The 17,367-nt window shown below is 44.2% G+C and overlaps 1 protein-coding gene across 1 annotated transcript; it reads left to right on the plus strand.

The window, feature by feature from the left end:
* The first annotated feature begins 522 nt into the window (after positions 1 to 522).
* On the plus strand, positions 523 to 16,636 carry LOC115077404 (extracellular calcium-sensing receptor-like). Its single transcript, XM_029579693.1, has 7 exons — positions 523 to 580; positions 3,145 to 3,532; positions 6,563 to 6,854; positions 7,386 to 8,228; positions 12,759 to 12,986; positions 15,379 to 15,502; positions 15,705 to 16,636. Exons 1-7 carry the CDS (start codon positions 523 to 525, stop codon positions 16,634 to 16,636), a joined length of 2,865 nt encoding a protein of 954 aa, XP_029435553.1.
* The last annotated feature ends 731 nt before the right edge of the window (positions 16,637 to 17,367 follow it).

Here is a 17,367-nt window from a genome sequence, read left to right on the forward strand (position 1 = left end):
CTCAGGAGATGGGCTTGGGGATAGAGAAGCCCTGTTGCCTCTAGAAATGAATGGCTCATAGGATGAGTCAAGGGAGGTAGAACTTGTCACATTTAGGGCTGCATGGTTTAATGAATTTCTGGAGAGCTTCAGATGCAATAAAGAAACCCTTGGCTGGTTTCATCCCCCAATTAAACTACTTACTAAAATGATTTGAAAGTATCGTTCAACCAGTTCTCCACTATGCAAGTGAAGTCTGATGCTCTTTATTAACCCCAAACTATAGAGAATGGGTGAGAACCTGCACCTCCAAAGTAATACCCCCAGCAATGAGTGCAGAGCAGAACTATGATGTTTTCTCTTACTACGCACCGTACAAAAAAGGAATATTCAGATTCTGGTGTCATCACAGTGGCAGCAACACATACCCCCTCCACTGCCAGAAAAAGCACAAGCAGCACCTGTGTAGCAATCAAACCTACCATACCCTACCGACACTAATCCCCAGCATTTGCATGGGAGTTACCAACTTTCATATCAAAGATGGCACGTGTTGATGATGATGATGATGATGATGATGATGATGACGACGACGACAAAGGCTGGGAATTTCAGTTCTGAAAAAAATACATGCTAAGCTGTTCTAGATCCCTGCATTCAAACTACATGCCAACAGAACATCTCCCTTCAGTTACACACACATAATGCAGATGGACCTTCATCAAACAGAGATTATAGCACTATTAATCAAAAACAGACACATGCAGACAAAATAATAAACTGAAACCCCCAGGAAGCCAAAATCTGCCAGCAGTACAACACCAGAGAAAGAGGAACAGGAAATGCATTCCCCTCTGCAGGGTTGAATAAAATAACTTTCCTAGGGGATTGCCGGCTGTGTTTAATACTTTGTGTGGTTTGAAGTGCATCCCCACTGGTGTACCCTAGGCTGAGAAAAATCTCACTAACAGGGAGCCGCTATATTCTCCCTAACTTCCAGGAGCTTGCTAAGCTTCTCAATTTCTCTGGAAGAACTTCTTTCCTGCTGTGCTATGGTAAATGTTTAAAAGACATAAAACTGCAGCGATACTGAAGAGATAACCATCGCTAAATGTCATGCTGCAGTTCATTTTCGTGCACGTTGTACAACATTGATGTTGCATCCCCATGCTTGTCAAGCTGTAGTGAGGCCTTTGGCAGTTTCTGTTCACTTTCCCATACGAATGCGTTTGGAAATTCCAGCGCCTGCCCTTCCTGTTAAGCGTGACCCCCATCTTTTCGCTGAGCGGGAGGAGTGCCACCGATCCGGGAGAGTTTTATCTACTCAGCAGTTACACTGAACCCCAGATTCAGAGAGCCGGATGTTCAGCGGGATAAAGTCTGCTGATGAACATGTCAAGTTAATAATGTTACACCTGTAACTGTATGCACGTAGCTTTGGGGCAACCTTTTTTTTCCCCCCGATGCAGATCGGCTAAAGTTTTACTGCACCCCGGAAATGCCTCCAACTCTGCTTCTTTTAATGTGCGTAAATTTTGTGCGGGCAACAATTTTCTCAATCAAAATGTACCCACTCATTGGCCAAATGATAATTTAAATCCCCAAAGTTTACATGGCTATCTCCCAAAGTTAGCCAGTCAAATCTTTTGAATATGGATCTCTTTATTGTTTGATCAACCTTGGTTTGCATTCCCATTCTAATGATGTTTTTTTATGGGACGTTTGCTTATTACCGCACACTGCTGTGGCGTAGCATTGCCTTTTTATAACACCCAACACTCTTCATAGTAACATAATAAATGATAGCAGATAAAGATCTAAAGGACCTATCCAGTCTTCCCAGCAAGGTGTTTAGGATTACATCTGTCGCTCTGTGCCGGCTGCCCCCTTACGTTGTCTTATCAGGGTTTGAGTGTAGTACACCCCTGCAATGAACTGGCAGCATCTCACAGTACAGCTCAGTGGAAGTGACTGCTGCTTCCATTCCAAGCCAACAGCAGTACTGCTCAACACCCACCCCATGCTGAAGACAGACGGCCGTTTATTCTCTACCCAACCTGAGCAAGGAATTTGCTGGCAATGCCAGTGAAAGAACTATAACACTGCTGAGGCAATTTTGATAATCCTTACCAGTGAACTCACTGAACAATTCATGCGCTCTCTCTCTCTGTGGACTGTGACACTGCACTATACTGTACCTCTAGATTGAATGGCTCAGGGGAGTGGCTCCTGGATACAGACTCATGGAATGAGCACAGATTATATTCAAATGATTTTTCCGTGCTGTGTCTATGGAAAAAATGCTTTGAACCTCTGGTCCAAATCTGGACACATCTAGGACTGCATGGTTTAGGAGTTTGGTATATGAATACAGAACCTGTTAACTATAGGACTGGATGGCTAAGGGGATGGGCACAGGAATACAGATCATGGCATGCAGAGCCCTTTAAGGCTAGACTGTTCAGGGGAGAGGCAGGAATACAGAAGCCTTTTATTTTGTTTGCTATCCACATCCCTGTCAACCAGATGAGTAGTGAACAAATGGCATCACTACTTGGCAGCATTATGGTGCTGTATCTGAAATGAGCTGAGGGGCTCAGTCCAGCTTGGTGCAGACACATGCCCCATCGCTAAAATATCCATGTTGTCAGCTCTCTTCTGATGCTGTTACCAAATTAGGCCCGCTCCTGCCGTAAATGCATGTCAAGAGTTGAAGTCTCCAATCTGTAATCTGGCAACTTGGTCATCAGTTTCTTAAATTCAAACAAGATGACCTTGTTTGTGGTAAGAGCCATAGGGAACAGGACACTGTTAAAACTTCTTCTGTCCCAGCAGTATCTCCCAATTTTCATGGTCATTTACAGCCATAATTGAAATCAGAGAAAAATGTTTCTAAGTATAGATAGCAAGATGTGTAATTAGAATGGAATTCTAATTAATTTAATTATGATTCAACGTTCTCCAGAGGGAAAGCACTCCCAGTTCAAGGATGGGATGAACATAGTATAAATGCGGGGGAGAATCCAGGGAAGAGTAATCTTGTTACAGACTGTGCTGTGAAACTCAGCAATGCCTTTGTGGTATATATGAAAGCACACAAGTATTTATAGACCTGGTACGCACACATAGATGTTTATGAAGCTAATCTTTGAATGCAACCCAAAGGATATCAACCAGCAAGCAATTCCAAGAGGAATCTACTGCAAATTGACCACAAGGTCTACGCCTACCCTTCAAAGCAGAAACACCCAGTGCATATCCAGCTGATCCTCTTCATTCTCTTTTCTAAGACCATTTCACTCTCGGTGGCTCATGCTTCAGCATTAGACCAGGGGATCTCTGTGGAAATGAGGCTTCCTTTGCTGGTGATGTTGCTGATGATGCCAGCACCCATCTTCTCAGCCGATGGCCAGGGCTGTGCCTTGAGAAGCGGAGGTGAGGCTGGCTATGCACAGGTTGGAGACATCACCATCGGAGGCATCTTCCCAGTGCACAACTGGAGAGAATTACAAATATCTTTCACTGAGTCCCCAAAATCCATCATCTGCCACGAGTAAGTCTCCCTTTCACTTTAATGCAGATTACGTGCACTCATTTTGGTCCTGCAGAAAACCGAATTATTTGCAGGCTGTTGAGCTACCATAAGAGTTGACCAAAGATGATGCTGTACATGAGCTTTCACAGATCACAAAATGACTTCCTTAGATGTGATGGGTCATGTATGTGATAAGTTGGTCCAAAAAAAGATATCACACAACCTGCAAAGAATCCAGTTTAAGCTCTTGGAGATTTATGGCAAAGAAACAGTCTTCTGATGAGTTTCTGTGAGCCATATGAGTTTGCTGTGTGGGGGTGGGCCGGAGAGGTTGGCTTCCACAAACAGGGAGATGACCCCTCACCACACCTAATCCATGTTTCATATAGCAAAAACACCTGCAGCTGTAGCTGATCCAAGCCACAGTTGACGTAGCAGTGGGCAAGGTTACGTAGAGCACCTACCAGGATCCATGTGATTTGTTAACTGGAGGAAAGGGACCATTTTGACAGGGTGTAGGATTTTGTTGCAGTGCTGTCACAGAGGAATAGAAAACTAGGGAGTCTCCTCTTTTACTGAAGCACTTATCTACGGGGCAGCCTGGGGCCCCAGGCTGGGGGTGGGGGCCCAATGGCAGGTGGGAGTGATATACTATATGAACTACTGAAGAATGCATCAGTTGTGAGCAAACTTGGGGGTATGAGGTGGCAGTATTCCCCTCCCTCTTCTGGTACGGTCACAGCGAGCAGCCAGTCTGTAGCGGCAGGAGGAAGGGCATTGGTGCACAAGATGTGCCCTGTTGCAAAATGTGGGATGCACATGCAGGAGGCAAAGTGCTTGCAAGCTGCCAACATTACCTCTTTCTCAGAGTGCCTGCTGCCAGCTGCCGGCACTACTTTGCCTCACTGCCCCCACCGAAGCCTGTTAGTTAGGATCTCCTCCCTCCCACTGTGGCTTGCCTGCTTGGAAGCCACCCTTTCCCCCATGGCTATTGAAGCAGGGAGCTGCCCGCTTGGGAACCCCAGCACCCTCGCTGCAGTTTCTCTAAAGCCAGAGATTGCTGCCTGCCTGAGATCAAGACCGCCACCAGCATAACCGCACTGCCCCGGCCGTTTAAGTTGGGGATCTGCCTGTCTGGGAGCTCCCTCCACCAAAGCCATTGAAGAGAAGGCCTGCTTGCCCAGGAACCCATCCCACCACCACTGTGGCCACCGAAGCTGGGGTCTGTAGACTGCCTACGTGGGAGCTCCTCCCTCCCCAGCACTGCTGAAGCTACAGGTAGGAAATATTTCTTGTATGGCAGGAAGTGTGCGTTGAGGCTTCCCACCCCTCAAGAATATCATCATTACCACCGATGGCGATAGTGGTTTTGTGGAGGTGGGGGTGGATGGACGTCTGTGTGGGGGCACGGAGGCTCTGTTATTGTTTTTGTGGGGGAGGCAGAGGTGGGAGAAGGTGCTGTGTCGGGTCCTGCAGAACACCACCATGACTAACGATGGGGGTGTTTTGCGAGTGTGCGGGGGGGGGGCAGGAGGTGTTGTGTTAGGGCAAACTGCGGTGCATTATTGAAGGGGCAGGCATTGTAAAAAAACGATCGCGTTATTCTTGTTCGGAGTGGGTTGGGCAGGAATAAAGGGGGATTTTTGCACAGGACCCCAACAATCACCGAGGGCTTCTATGGTGTAATGTGCAAGCTCTGCACTCACTTCAGCACTGCCCGGTGCCACAGTCTGTTTTCCAGCTGTGGACCTGGGGATCTGAGTCTGCAAACGTCTGAATCTACACCAGGGACTCTATTGCCAAACTGGAGGAGCAGGTCCCCCCCCGGCTGAGCCAGTAGAAGAGCCCTATCTGTTTTACACTGGATGCTCCTCATACCCCTTCTGCTTATCATTCTCTCTTGTCACACCTGGGAAGAAAGGACTAAGAAGCCACAGTACAAGAGGAAGAAGCAGCAGCACTTGGAAAACCGAGGAAGAGACACAGCCTCCCATTATTTTTTTGTTATTATAAAAATTGTTTTGGTTTTTTTCCATCTTTCATTTCTAGGTCTTATTTCTCAGTGCCCATTCTCATTGCTAATTCTTTTCTTTTTAAAATAAAATAAATAAGCATAAGGACCAACCTCCTGCCATATAATAAAGGCAGGAACAGGCCTGCTGGTGCATAATATGCAAAAGGATTGAGCATCCATTGTATAAGAAGCACAAGGAATGAGCTCTTGCTGCACAATAAGACGGTAACTTTCAAACTGGTGGGATTTTAAAAAGGGCGTGCGTCCACGCCATTCCCAGTTTACCATTTCATCCACCAGTTTGCCCAGTTAACAGCTAGGTCCTCCACCCCCCCCCTCCCCGTTTGATAGCCTACACTCAATCCTTTTATTTTATGACTTACATGTCATCCGTAGCAGAAGTAAAGTTACGCAGCGGGGGACCTCAGTGTGTGCTGGGCACGTAAGTATTTACGTGCACATCTCTTGGCCAGGCCCTGAAATGCCCATGCCCCGCCCAGACCATGCCCGCCACACCCTGACCCTTTTTGGAAATTTTCGAGATGTGCGCGCCGTGGCATTTACGCGGGTTTATGGGCTCTTTTTAAAATACGGGAGGCGCGCGCGAGCCCGCCAGACTTTCTTGCTCATCCCCTAATTTCAGTGCATGCCAGGCTGTTAAAATTCACCTTTAAGTGAGGAGAAAGAGCTCTTGCTGTATCAAGAGCGCAAGGCTAAATCTCCAGCAGTAGAATAAGGACCGGGACTGAGCACCTGCCATAAGATAAATGCAGAGACGTAGTCAGATGTAGCAGAAACCTATTTGGTCCCAAAAGCTCATGTACGCCATCTTTGGATAATCCTCATTCTTCACTGGAAGAGGAGACTTATATTGTCTCTTAATCTCATGTACACCATCACCTTTGGATAATGCTTATAGTAGACAAATAAAAGGTATCACAGCCTACACAAAATCGAGGACAAATACGGTTACTGAAACTTTGTACTGCCCTTGTCAAATGTTTCTTCCTACTCTTCTTCCATATTCTGTTTAGATTCCAGGAAAGGCGCTATCGTTGGGCTCTGTCCATGGCTTTTGCCGTTGATGAAATCAATCGCGACCAGACCTTTCTTTCCAATGTCACCCTGGGCTTCCTGATCTACGACTCCTGCCTGGCCCTAGAGAGGTCCATCAGGACCACCCTCTGGATTCTCACAGGGAAGGGAGCACACATCCCCAACTACCGCTGCCAGAAATTTTCCCGATTAGCTGGCATCATCGGGGATTCTAGCTCCACCCAATCCATGTCTATGGCTGTGCTGCTGGGACCTTACAGGTACCCACAGGTAAAGTTTTTGCATTTTTGCTAGTAGAGCTAAAGATGAATGTTTAGGATATATAAAGAAGGGACCTATGTGTCTTTTTGTACAACTACATCTTAGGATAATTCTAATATTGGTGCAGTTAAAGGTATTGCAGCCTGCCAAGAATGTAGGAATTGCAGCAACTATTGTTTTTAATTTGCTAATTGGAAAAGTCAAATTAAGGTAACTACCTTCTTTTTAATAGGGTTTTAGTGTTATAGGGAAGTAACTTGAGAAGGTCAAATTTCATACAGAGAATCAGTGGGAAAGGGTAGTTTTGAACTCAAATCCCAAGACTTCTTATGAATCACTATTCAGCGCTTTTGCTCTAGATCATCCTTTTTTCCTTGGACTTGGCAGTCACCCAAGTTAGTCTCATAGAGGCTGGGACCAGAGGGGTTAAACGTGATGTAAAGATGAATTGCTGTGACCAGGGTCTGACATTGCTTGCTAGTGACCGCACACTAAAGCATTCATGGTGCTCATTAAACAGCGAAGGTTCTTCTTTTACAGATCAGTTATTTTGCAACTAGTCCTCAGCTCAGCAACAAGTTTCAGTTTCCCTCTTTCCTACGGACAGCTCCCAGTGACATTGTCCAGGCTCGGGGAATAGCTCGGTTGGCATTATACTTTGGCTGGACCTGGGTGGGGCTGCTATCCACTGGAGATGCTTATGGCGAAATGGGTGCTCAGCTCATAAAAGAGGAGTTATTGAGGTCTGGGGAGGCCTGCATTGCTTTTCATGAATCCATTCCTCTAATCCCTTCAACCAAAAAGACCAAATACATCATTGAGGTGATCTTGAGATCTTCCTCCAATGCCATTGTGCTGTTTTCTTCTGAACCTTATATGCAGCCAATATTAGAAGGGCTTTTAAGGCAAAATGTAACAGGCAAGGTGTGGATTGCCGGTGAAGGTTGGTCAACCTCGCCTAGTATCTCCAAGCAAGAGTATGCTAACCTGTTAAGTGGCAGCATAGGATTTTCCATCTATGAAGGTAAGATGCCAGGGTTAAAAAAATTCCTCCTAAATATGCACCCTACTTCTCCAGATAACATATTTGTTCGGCTGTTCTGGGAAGTGGCCTTCAAGTGCCAATGGCCCAACTCTAATGTCAACCAAACCATGGTAGGTGGGAGCATTGGTGCAACCAGAGTCCCCTGCACAGGAACTGAAAAGCTGGAAGACTACAACAGCCCTTATTTTGGTGAATCCAACCTAAGAGTCAGCTTCAATGTCTACAATGCAGCGTATGCCATGGCATATGCCCTACAAGACATGCATTTCTGTGTACCAGGAAAAGGGCCCTTCACCAACCACACATGTGCCGACATTCGGAATTTCAAACCTTGGCAGGTAAAACATTGGAATAATTTTTTGTTCACTTTATTTGCTTTTACTTCCTCTATATAGAAACACAGAACATAATGGCAGATAAAGACCCTACGACCCATCCAGTTTGCCCAGCAACATCTCATGCTCAGCCTTATAGTCCCTTCTTCTCCCTCATAGATCCTCTGTACTTGTCCCCTGCCTTCTTAAATTTCGATACTGTCCTCATCTATTTGGTTTATATACTTTAAAAGGTGTGGTTTCCAGAATTGTCACACAATACTCTAAATGAGATCTCACTGAAGATCTTATAGAGAGGCAATATCACCTTTACTTTCCTGCTGGTTATTCCTCATCCTGTATACCCAAGTATACTTCTGCATTTTTAGCTTCTCCTTATCTGTTTGGCCACCTTAAGAGCATCAGATATGATTACCCCAAAATCCCATTTTTGTTTTGTGCTCAGAACTTCACTCCTACTATATGCTCCCTTGGATTTTTGCAACTGAAATCCAAGACCCTGCATTTTTTACCATTAAATGTTAGTTGCCAGCTTTTAGACCAGTCCTCAAGCTTCACTAGATCCCTCCTCATGTTTTTCATGCCTTCTAGTGTGTCTACCATGTTGCAGGTTTTGATATCGTCTGCAAAAGGGTAAACCTTTTCCGATACACCCTTCCATAATATCACTTATGAAAATGTTAAACAGAACTGTACAGAAGACTGATCCCTCCTTTCCCTGGAGGTGTACTCTGCTTACCCACTACCATTTGTCCCCTCCCACTCAACCAGTTTCTAACCCAATCACTTTAGGGTCCAATATCTAGGGCAATCATTTTACTTCTAAGTTGCCTACGCAGAACTATGTCAAAAGCCTTGCTGAAATTCAAGTGCACTACATCTAGAGCTTTCCCCTGACATAACTCTCTGGTCCACCAATCAAGGAACTTGATTAGATTCTTCTGACAAGATCTGTATCTGCTAAACCATGCTGTCTTGAATCCTACTGGATTCCAGCATCTGCACTATCCTCTGTTTTATCAGCGATTCCATTAATTTACTCACCACTGAGGTCAAACTAACTGGCCAGTAGTTTTTAAACTCTTTCTTACTTTCATTTGTGTGATGAGCTAACCACATTTGCCTGTCTCCAGTCGCTTGGAACTACTCATGATTCTAAAGGTTGTTGAATAGGTCAGACAATGGAGCTGCCTTAATACCCTCAGATGTATTTCGTTCAGCCCCATTGCTTTATCTACATTTAGTTTTGCTAGCTTCTCATGAAAAAGGTCTTCTGAAAGTTGTTTGAGGTCTAACTCACTTCCATTCCTGTCTGTGGCAGTTTTCTCCAAGCCCTTCCTCAGTGAAGAGAAATATTTGTTAAACAATTCCACTTTCTCCTTGTTAGCCTATATATATATATATTATTCCCTTCACCTTTGAGACTTACAATCACATTTTGGCACTTCCTCCTGTCAAACTAACATATCTAAATGTAACCCCAACTTGGCTGATTCTCACTGAGTCACACTCAATACTGGGGCTACATCCTTGTTAATGCCACTCTATTTTTTTGGCAGGGGAGAGGATAAACCTGCTAGGCTATGGGCATTCACTGTTCTGTCCTTGAGGGCCAAAAACGAAGCAGGGCACTGTAATGATGTTCCAACATAAAGCTTTCTTGATTAAATTGTGCAAACATGAAAATAAGGCACTTGATACAAATCATTCTCACATCCTGTTCATAAAGCAAGGGCATAAAGCAAGGGCATCCAAATGGCAGATGAAATTTAATGTGGATAAGTGCAAGGTGATGCATATAGGGAAAAATAACCCATGCTATAATTACACAATGTTGGGTTCCATATTAGGTGCTACTACCCAAGAAAGAGATCTAGGCATCATAGTGGATAACACATTGAAATCGTTGGTTCAGTGTGCTGCAGCAGTCAAAAAAGCAAACAGAATGTTGGGAATTATTAGAAAGGGAATGGTGAATAAAACGGAAAATGTCATAATGCCTCTGTATCACTCCATGGTGAGACCGCAACTTGAATACTGTGTACAATTCTAGTCGCCGCATCTCAAAAAAGATATAATTGCGATGGAGAAGGTACAGAGAAGGGCTACCAAAATGATAAGGGGAATGGAACAGCTCCCCTATGAGGAAAGACTAAAGAGGTTAGGACTTTTCAGCTTGGAGAAGAGACGGCTGAAGGGGGATATGATAGAGATGTTTAAAATTATGAGAGATCTAGAATGGGTAGATGTGAATCGGTTATTTACTCTTTTGGATAGTAGAAAGACTAGGGGGCACTCCATGAAGTTAGCATGTGGCACATTTAAAACTAATCGGAGAAAGTTCTTTTTCACTCAACGCACAATTAAATTCTGGAATTTGTTGCCAGAGGATGTGGTTAGTGCAGTTAGTATAGCGGTGTTTAAAAAAGGATTGGATAAGTTCTTGGAGGAGAAGTCCATTACCTGCTATTAAGTTCACTTAGAGAATAGCCACTGCCATTAGAATGGTAACATGGAATAGACTTAGTTTTTGAGAACTTACCAAGCTCTTATGACCTGGATTGGCCACTGTTGAAAACAGGATGCTGGGCTTGATGGACCCTTGGTCTGACCCAGTATGGCATGTTCTTATGTTCTTATGTTCTTAACACGGTAAATCTGTGATTCTCTCATCCCTTGATGTCTTCCTCAGGCTCCCTTCTTTATCCTTTAATAGACTGTGAAGTCTCCCTGGGTTTACTGTAAACATGAGGTTCTCCTCTCTCAGTTTAGTTCCCTATAAGAATTCCTGGGACTCACACACTTGACCTTGAGCTCCAGTCTTCTCTCCATTTCCCATGTACTCTTAGGGCACTTTCTTAGCTGTTCGCTACCCAGAGTGGTAGCTCAAATTCTGCTCTTTCTTCCTCTTATGATACTAGCTGGGCATCCACTCCTTATTCTCCAGCTGCTGCTGCTCTGGAAAGGGGATCCCTTGGGCTAAAGCACACTACGATGACCAAGAAAAAAATGTCTTCTTTCCCTGGGTAGGAAAGGAGGATAAAAACCTCATCCCAGGAAAAATCAAACAATGAGCACATAACTCAAAAACTACAGCGAGATAATTTACCAACCAGTGGATGTGTGTTGGAAACTTTCTAAGACTCCTCAACTAGGCCTCTAGACCTTTATTTTACAAACTTAAGGGAAGTGAATGAAACTGCGCCTGTTCTCTCAAATCCAAAACTAAAAATCCACACAGGCACTAGGTGTCACATGCTTTTATGTATACCCTAGAGGAAAAGCATGTTAGAGGAGATATGATAGAGATATTTAAATAACTCAATGATTTCCATGCATAGGAGGTGGGCCTTTTTCAATGCAAAGGAAGCTCTAAATTGAGGGGTAATGGGATAAAGATGAAAGAGAGTAGACTCAGGAGCAATCTAGGGAAATATTTCTTTACAGAGAGGGTAGGGGATGTGTGGAACGGCCTCCCCGTGGAAGTGGTGGAGGCAAGGACAGTATCTGAGTTCAAGAAAGCATTGGATAAACACAAGGGATCTCTGAGGGAATGGTAGGGAGTGTAAAACTGAATTAGTTGAGAGGATGGGCAGACTAGATAGGTCTTTTTCTGCCGTCACATTTCTATATTTCTATTAGGAATAAGCCAGTACAGCAGCCTGTAATAAGGGGGGTGCTGGTACAAAGGTGGCACTTTCCTCTGCTCTACACTATCTTTATCTAAGTATTAGCCATACTCCTCAGTAGGGAAACCAGTGTGATCCCACATTAAAAAATCTTGTCCCCCTCTTTTACCATATTTCCTACTTTTTCTTCCATTTGCATCTTTGCTCTCCTGACTGCTTTCCCAGCTTCTCTAAGCTTTTCCAGATACTGTTGCCTACTTTCCTCTTTCTGTAATCTCTTGTAGTGCTAACCTTTTCCCCTTACTTTTATATCACTTGTTTAGAAAACCGCAGTGGACTCTTTTCCTCCCTTACCTTTATCTGTTTTTCTAACAAAAAGATTTGTAGCCCTTACGATATCTCCTTTCAGTTTTGCCCACTGCTCTTCTACGTTCTCTAGCATATCCCATTCAGCCAATGCCTCCTTGAGGTACTCTCCCCGTCATAACAAAGTCATTTTCTCCAAAGTCCAGGACCCATGCCTCTGAATAAGCCATCTCTCCCTCTTCTCTATTACTGAGCCACATCATCCTGTAATCGCAGGTGATGCCCCTCTGTGACATCAGAAACACTCTCTTCATTTCTAAGCACCAGGTCCAATATCGCCCCCTCACATATCAGTCCTGTTATCAGACGCTTGAGCAGTACTTCCTGCAAACAATCCAGGATCTCTCTGCTTCCGTATGACACCATAGCCGGTATGTCCAAATGGACATCTGGAAAATTGAAATCATCAAGCAATGGCACCTCCCCTTTCACAGCAACGTTGTGAATGTCTGCCATTACCTTTCGATCCATTTCCTCTGCCTGCGATGGAGCCGGCCTTATTCTGTGAGGGATGCATTCTGTTTCTCCTCTCCCCCAGCTCCTGCACTACCTGAGGAAGGTGCGCTTCAGGCACAAGATGGGGGAGGAGATGTACTTCGACAGCGGCGGTGACCCCCCAGCCATGTACGACATCATCAACTGGCAGCAGCAGCCAGACGGTGCCATCAGCTATGTGAAGGTGGGAAGGTTTGATTCCAGGGCACCCAAAGGGCAGGAGATGCAAGTAAACATCAGCGCCATCCAATGGAGCACTCAGAGTACAGAGGTAGGAAATCTACGCCTCAACTTATAAAAGATTTCTGTGCAATTTTGTGTGTAGAATTTGTACTTATTTCAGAAAATTGTCCATAGGGCACCTAACTGCAAAAGTACGTGCATAAAAAAGCCGATTTTCAATACAAGGAGTTTGAATATTGTTTTTTTTTGTAGGCAGTGTAAATTAGCCATGCTAGTGGCATACCTATGATGCATTTACTATTTTGGAAAGTCAGAGTACATGGATCGTTTATAAACTTGCCACTTGGAATTACTGTTGATCATGCACTGAAGCCATTGGTGCGGCGTGAGGAAGCAGCCAGGGATGCCAACAGAATGTTAGGAGTAATTTGGAAAGGCATCAATAGCAAATCCAAGGATATTATCATGTATAGAGCTATGCTGCGACCACAGCTGGAAAACTGCATGGAGTTCTTGTCGCCCCATCCCAAAAAGGGATGTAGTGGAGCTCGAGAAGCTGCAGGAGAGGGCGGCCATTGTAGTGAAAGGATTGGGGCATCACTTATGTTAGGAGAGGCTAAGATTTTTGGGGCTTTTTGGCTTGGAGAAGAAAGGACTCAGGGAGAACATGGTTTAGGTCTATAGGATCATGGGTGGAAAAGAACAAACCACAAGCAAGAAGTTGTTTACCCTGTCCAAAAATACTAGGACTAGGGGGTATCCAATGAAATAGTATGTTAGCAGTTTCCAGATGAATGCAAGAAAATGTTTCTATAGGTAGTTAAATTGCTAATCTGCTGCCATACGATGTAGTCACAGCAAGTAGCATGGCAGGGTTCAAGAAGGGTCTGTCTTCCTAGAAGACAAGGACATAAACAGATTTTAAAGACTGAGTGGGGGCTGGGTTGCTATCTGCAGGCTGGGTTATGTATCTACAGGCTGGGTTATGTATCTACAGGAGTGATTAGAAGAGCTCTGGTTTAGGTTTGTTGGGTGTTATTAGTGTAACTCAGACCACTTTTTGAGTTACTAATAGATCCTGTAACAGTCTAGTGCAGCTAGGGAAATAATTAAGGGAGTATTCATGGAGAGCCCTCCCACTGGCGGAGCTGTAATGGATACCCTTGAGTCCTGAGGTTTTATAGACGAGCTCTGCAATAAGCTCTGGGGGCAGTATTATTTGGAAGTCAGAGAGAGAGGTTGTATTTTCCTAAGTTAGATTTTGGGCCCACCTGGAGCCTCAGAAACCCTCCGAGACCCCTCCAGGACAGGTCAGAGGGGCTCCGCCTCTGTACTCTCCCCTCGAGGTGCAGAGTGGCTGCTCTGGGACTGATTTTTGAGATTTTGAACCTTTATTTAGAGGAACCCTGCTGAAGGCCTGGTTCTTTCCGAAGCCCAGGGAACCCTGGGCTGAAGACGCCCAGTGTTTAGGGAAGATCTGCCCAACAAAGGTGGTGACCCGTTGCAGTGGATTCCTGCAGTTATCTAATTTGGGGAAGAAGATTTGTTTTCCAACATCAAGGGAACTGGCAAGATCTGCAGTTCTCAAGGATTCCTACCATCAATGATCCCACCAGAAGATTAATCTAACTGTGAGTAAAAGATCCACATTCAAGGGAGGACACCCATCTGGCATCCTCAAAGAGCCCTGAGGGATAGAGACATTGGCTCTGTGCCAAAATAGATTTTTGTGCCATCAGGAGGGGTTTCCCATCCAGTCAAGGGGGCAGAGCCTAGAGGGACTACAGCACAATCTATTTCAGAAGTGTGGATGGATTCCTGGCCTAATAACGACTAATGCACAGACAGAGGAGAGAAGATCTGTAATTCTGAAAGAAACTGCAGAGACTGTGGTGTATGATTTACCATATTTAATTGTGCCAGTCAATGAAACTGTATCAGTAACACATTATTTTGGACACTGCCTATGTGGTCTGAGCGTGGTTTGTCTGGTACCCAACACACAGCTTACAGCAGAATGAGGGAGCTCCATCACAGCTCACTTGTCACCCTGTACTGGGACTGGAGAGGACTTCTGCACATCCCTAGTCTGAAGGACCTACACCTTGGGATGGGAAGAGAAGTGAAAGCTAGCTAGGGTCCCTACTCAAAAGAACTTACAAATAACTTTATGTCCCCTTCCATACTCATCCTGTACTTTACAGAGGGGTTACACTAATAATTCTGGAACCACTGTTGGAGACATGATGCTGAGCTAGATGGACCATTGGTCTGACCTGTTTTTATGTCTTCAGGAATGCATTTTTTCTATGTGGCAAAAGTAAGCATGTTACTTTCAGGTGGCTATAATTATACCTAAAGCAGATCTGGTTGACTTAGGTGGGCTAGCACAGTTTTTCTTTATCTGCTTAAAAAGTTGCCCAATTTTTTAATAAATTACCCCATCATACAGCTGATAATTTCCATACTCTCTCTTTTAGGTTCCACGATCTGTGTGTAGCGAAAGTTGCCTCCCTGGATTTAGGAAAGCAGTTCAGAAGGGACAGTCACTTTGCTGCTTCGACTGTCTTCCATGTGCTGAAGGCGAGATTTCCAACATGACAGGTAAAGGAGGAAATCTATTAAATTATTTTCTAAAGAAAAGGATAAAAAATCCAATGCAAACTAAAATAAAGTTTTAAAAAAGTAGAAGCATCAGGAAATATTATTAAAAATCTATCTTATTAGGTGATAGATGAAGACCTTATGAAGGGATGTAAGCTATAGGTATTCTGTGTAAAGCTTATGGCTTAATCTTATCTTCCAGATTCCACTAATTGTTGGCCATGTCCAAATGACCAGTGGCCCAACGAGAAAAGAAGTGAATGTGTTCCAAAGAAAATAGACTTCCTCACTTATCAGGAGGTCTTGGGTACCATCTTGGCTGTAGTTACCATTTTCTGCTCCATTACCACAGCAGCCATACTGTGTGTCTTCATCAAATATCGACATACTCCCATTGTCAAAGCCAACAACCGAGAGCTCTCCTTCCTTCTCCTAGGAGCTTTGGTACTGAGTTTTCTCTGTTCACTGCTCTTCATTGGACAGCCTCAGTCAGTCATCTGTCTGGTCCGCCAGCCTGCCTTTGGCATCATCTTTGTCCTCTGTATCTCTTGTGTGTTGGCCAAGACCATCATGGTGGTCATTGCCTTTAATGCCACCAAACCCAACAGTAACTTGAGGAGATGGCTTGGAGCCCAGGTGCCCATTGTGATAGTTTCTGCTTCCATGCTTTTTCAGATTCTCCTCTGTGCCACCTGGCTGCTGCTCTGCCCTCCTTTCCCAGAGAAGAACATGAAACTGAAGACTGGCATTATCATATGGCAGTGCAATGAATGCTCAGATGTTGCACTATGGTGCATGCTGGGATACATGGGACTCTTGGCATGTGCCAGCTTCCTGGTAGCCTTCCTTGCACGCAAGTTGCCTGACAACTTCAATGAGGCTAAGTGGATCACATTTAGCATGCTCGTGTTCCTGAGCGTCTGGCTGTCCTTCATCCCAGGCTATCTGAGCACTCAGGGGAAAAACACAGTTGCTGTGGAAATCTTTGGGATCATCTCTTCTAGTGCAGGGATTCTGGTTTGTATATTTTTCCCTAAGTGTTACATCATTTTACTGAGACCTGACATGAACACCCGGGAGCAGCTATTAGGGAAAATGACTGTGAAGAACAAGAAGGCGATAAAAGTCCTCTAGGAGTGATTACATGTTAAATGTCAAAAGTATCATAAAACAAAAATAGGCCAAATGATACCACAGATATAGAAATCTAGCAAAGAAAGTGGTTTCAAAAAATGCTAACTAATGAACAACATTCAGGTATATGTGAAAGGGTCTCTCATAAAATCCTCCATATAATCACATATCCTCCATATAATTACATATCCATAGATTTAATCATAGGTCCTAAAGAAGGTAGTTTTCAAAGGCATTTCCATGGATAAAATGATGTCTCCCCCCTTGGAAATGACTTGTTATAAAATTGCTCGCCCGATAGGTGGGTAACCTTTACTTGCGTATGTTTTGAATAGGCGTAAGTTTACCTGGCTGAGAGGAGGCGTTCCTGGAGAGTGGAGTTGGGGGAGGGGTTCGCGCTCCCGCGCACACCTTTGGTTTTCAAAAGTACGTGTGCACGCACATTTCCCCCCCAAATTTGCTGCGCACAATCTGTGTCCTTTTGGCTAGTTAATTTTCTTTCTTTTTAATTTAAAGTGACACTTCAAAGTGGATTAAGCAATATCAGTTACTGTGGATTTGCTGTCATTATAGACCTAAAGTATTGGCCTATTTATTTATTTTTACAATTAAGTGTGCAAACGTGTTGTGATGCAAACCAATCCATAACATGCTTATAATGTCCCTTTTTCTGCTATCCAATTATTTAACATTTCATCACTTTTCTTTCGCTAGTTGGTTTTTATGTAATG

Source organism: Rhinatrema bivittatum, chromosome 16 (assembly GCF_901001135.1).
Source record: "Rhinatrema bivittatum chromosome 16, aRhiBiv1.1, whole genome shotgun sequence".
Taxonomy (NCBI): Eukaryota; Metazoa; Chordata; class Amphibia; order Gymnophiona; family Rhinatrematidae; genus Rhinatrema; species Rhinatrema bivittatum.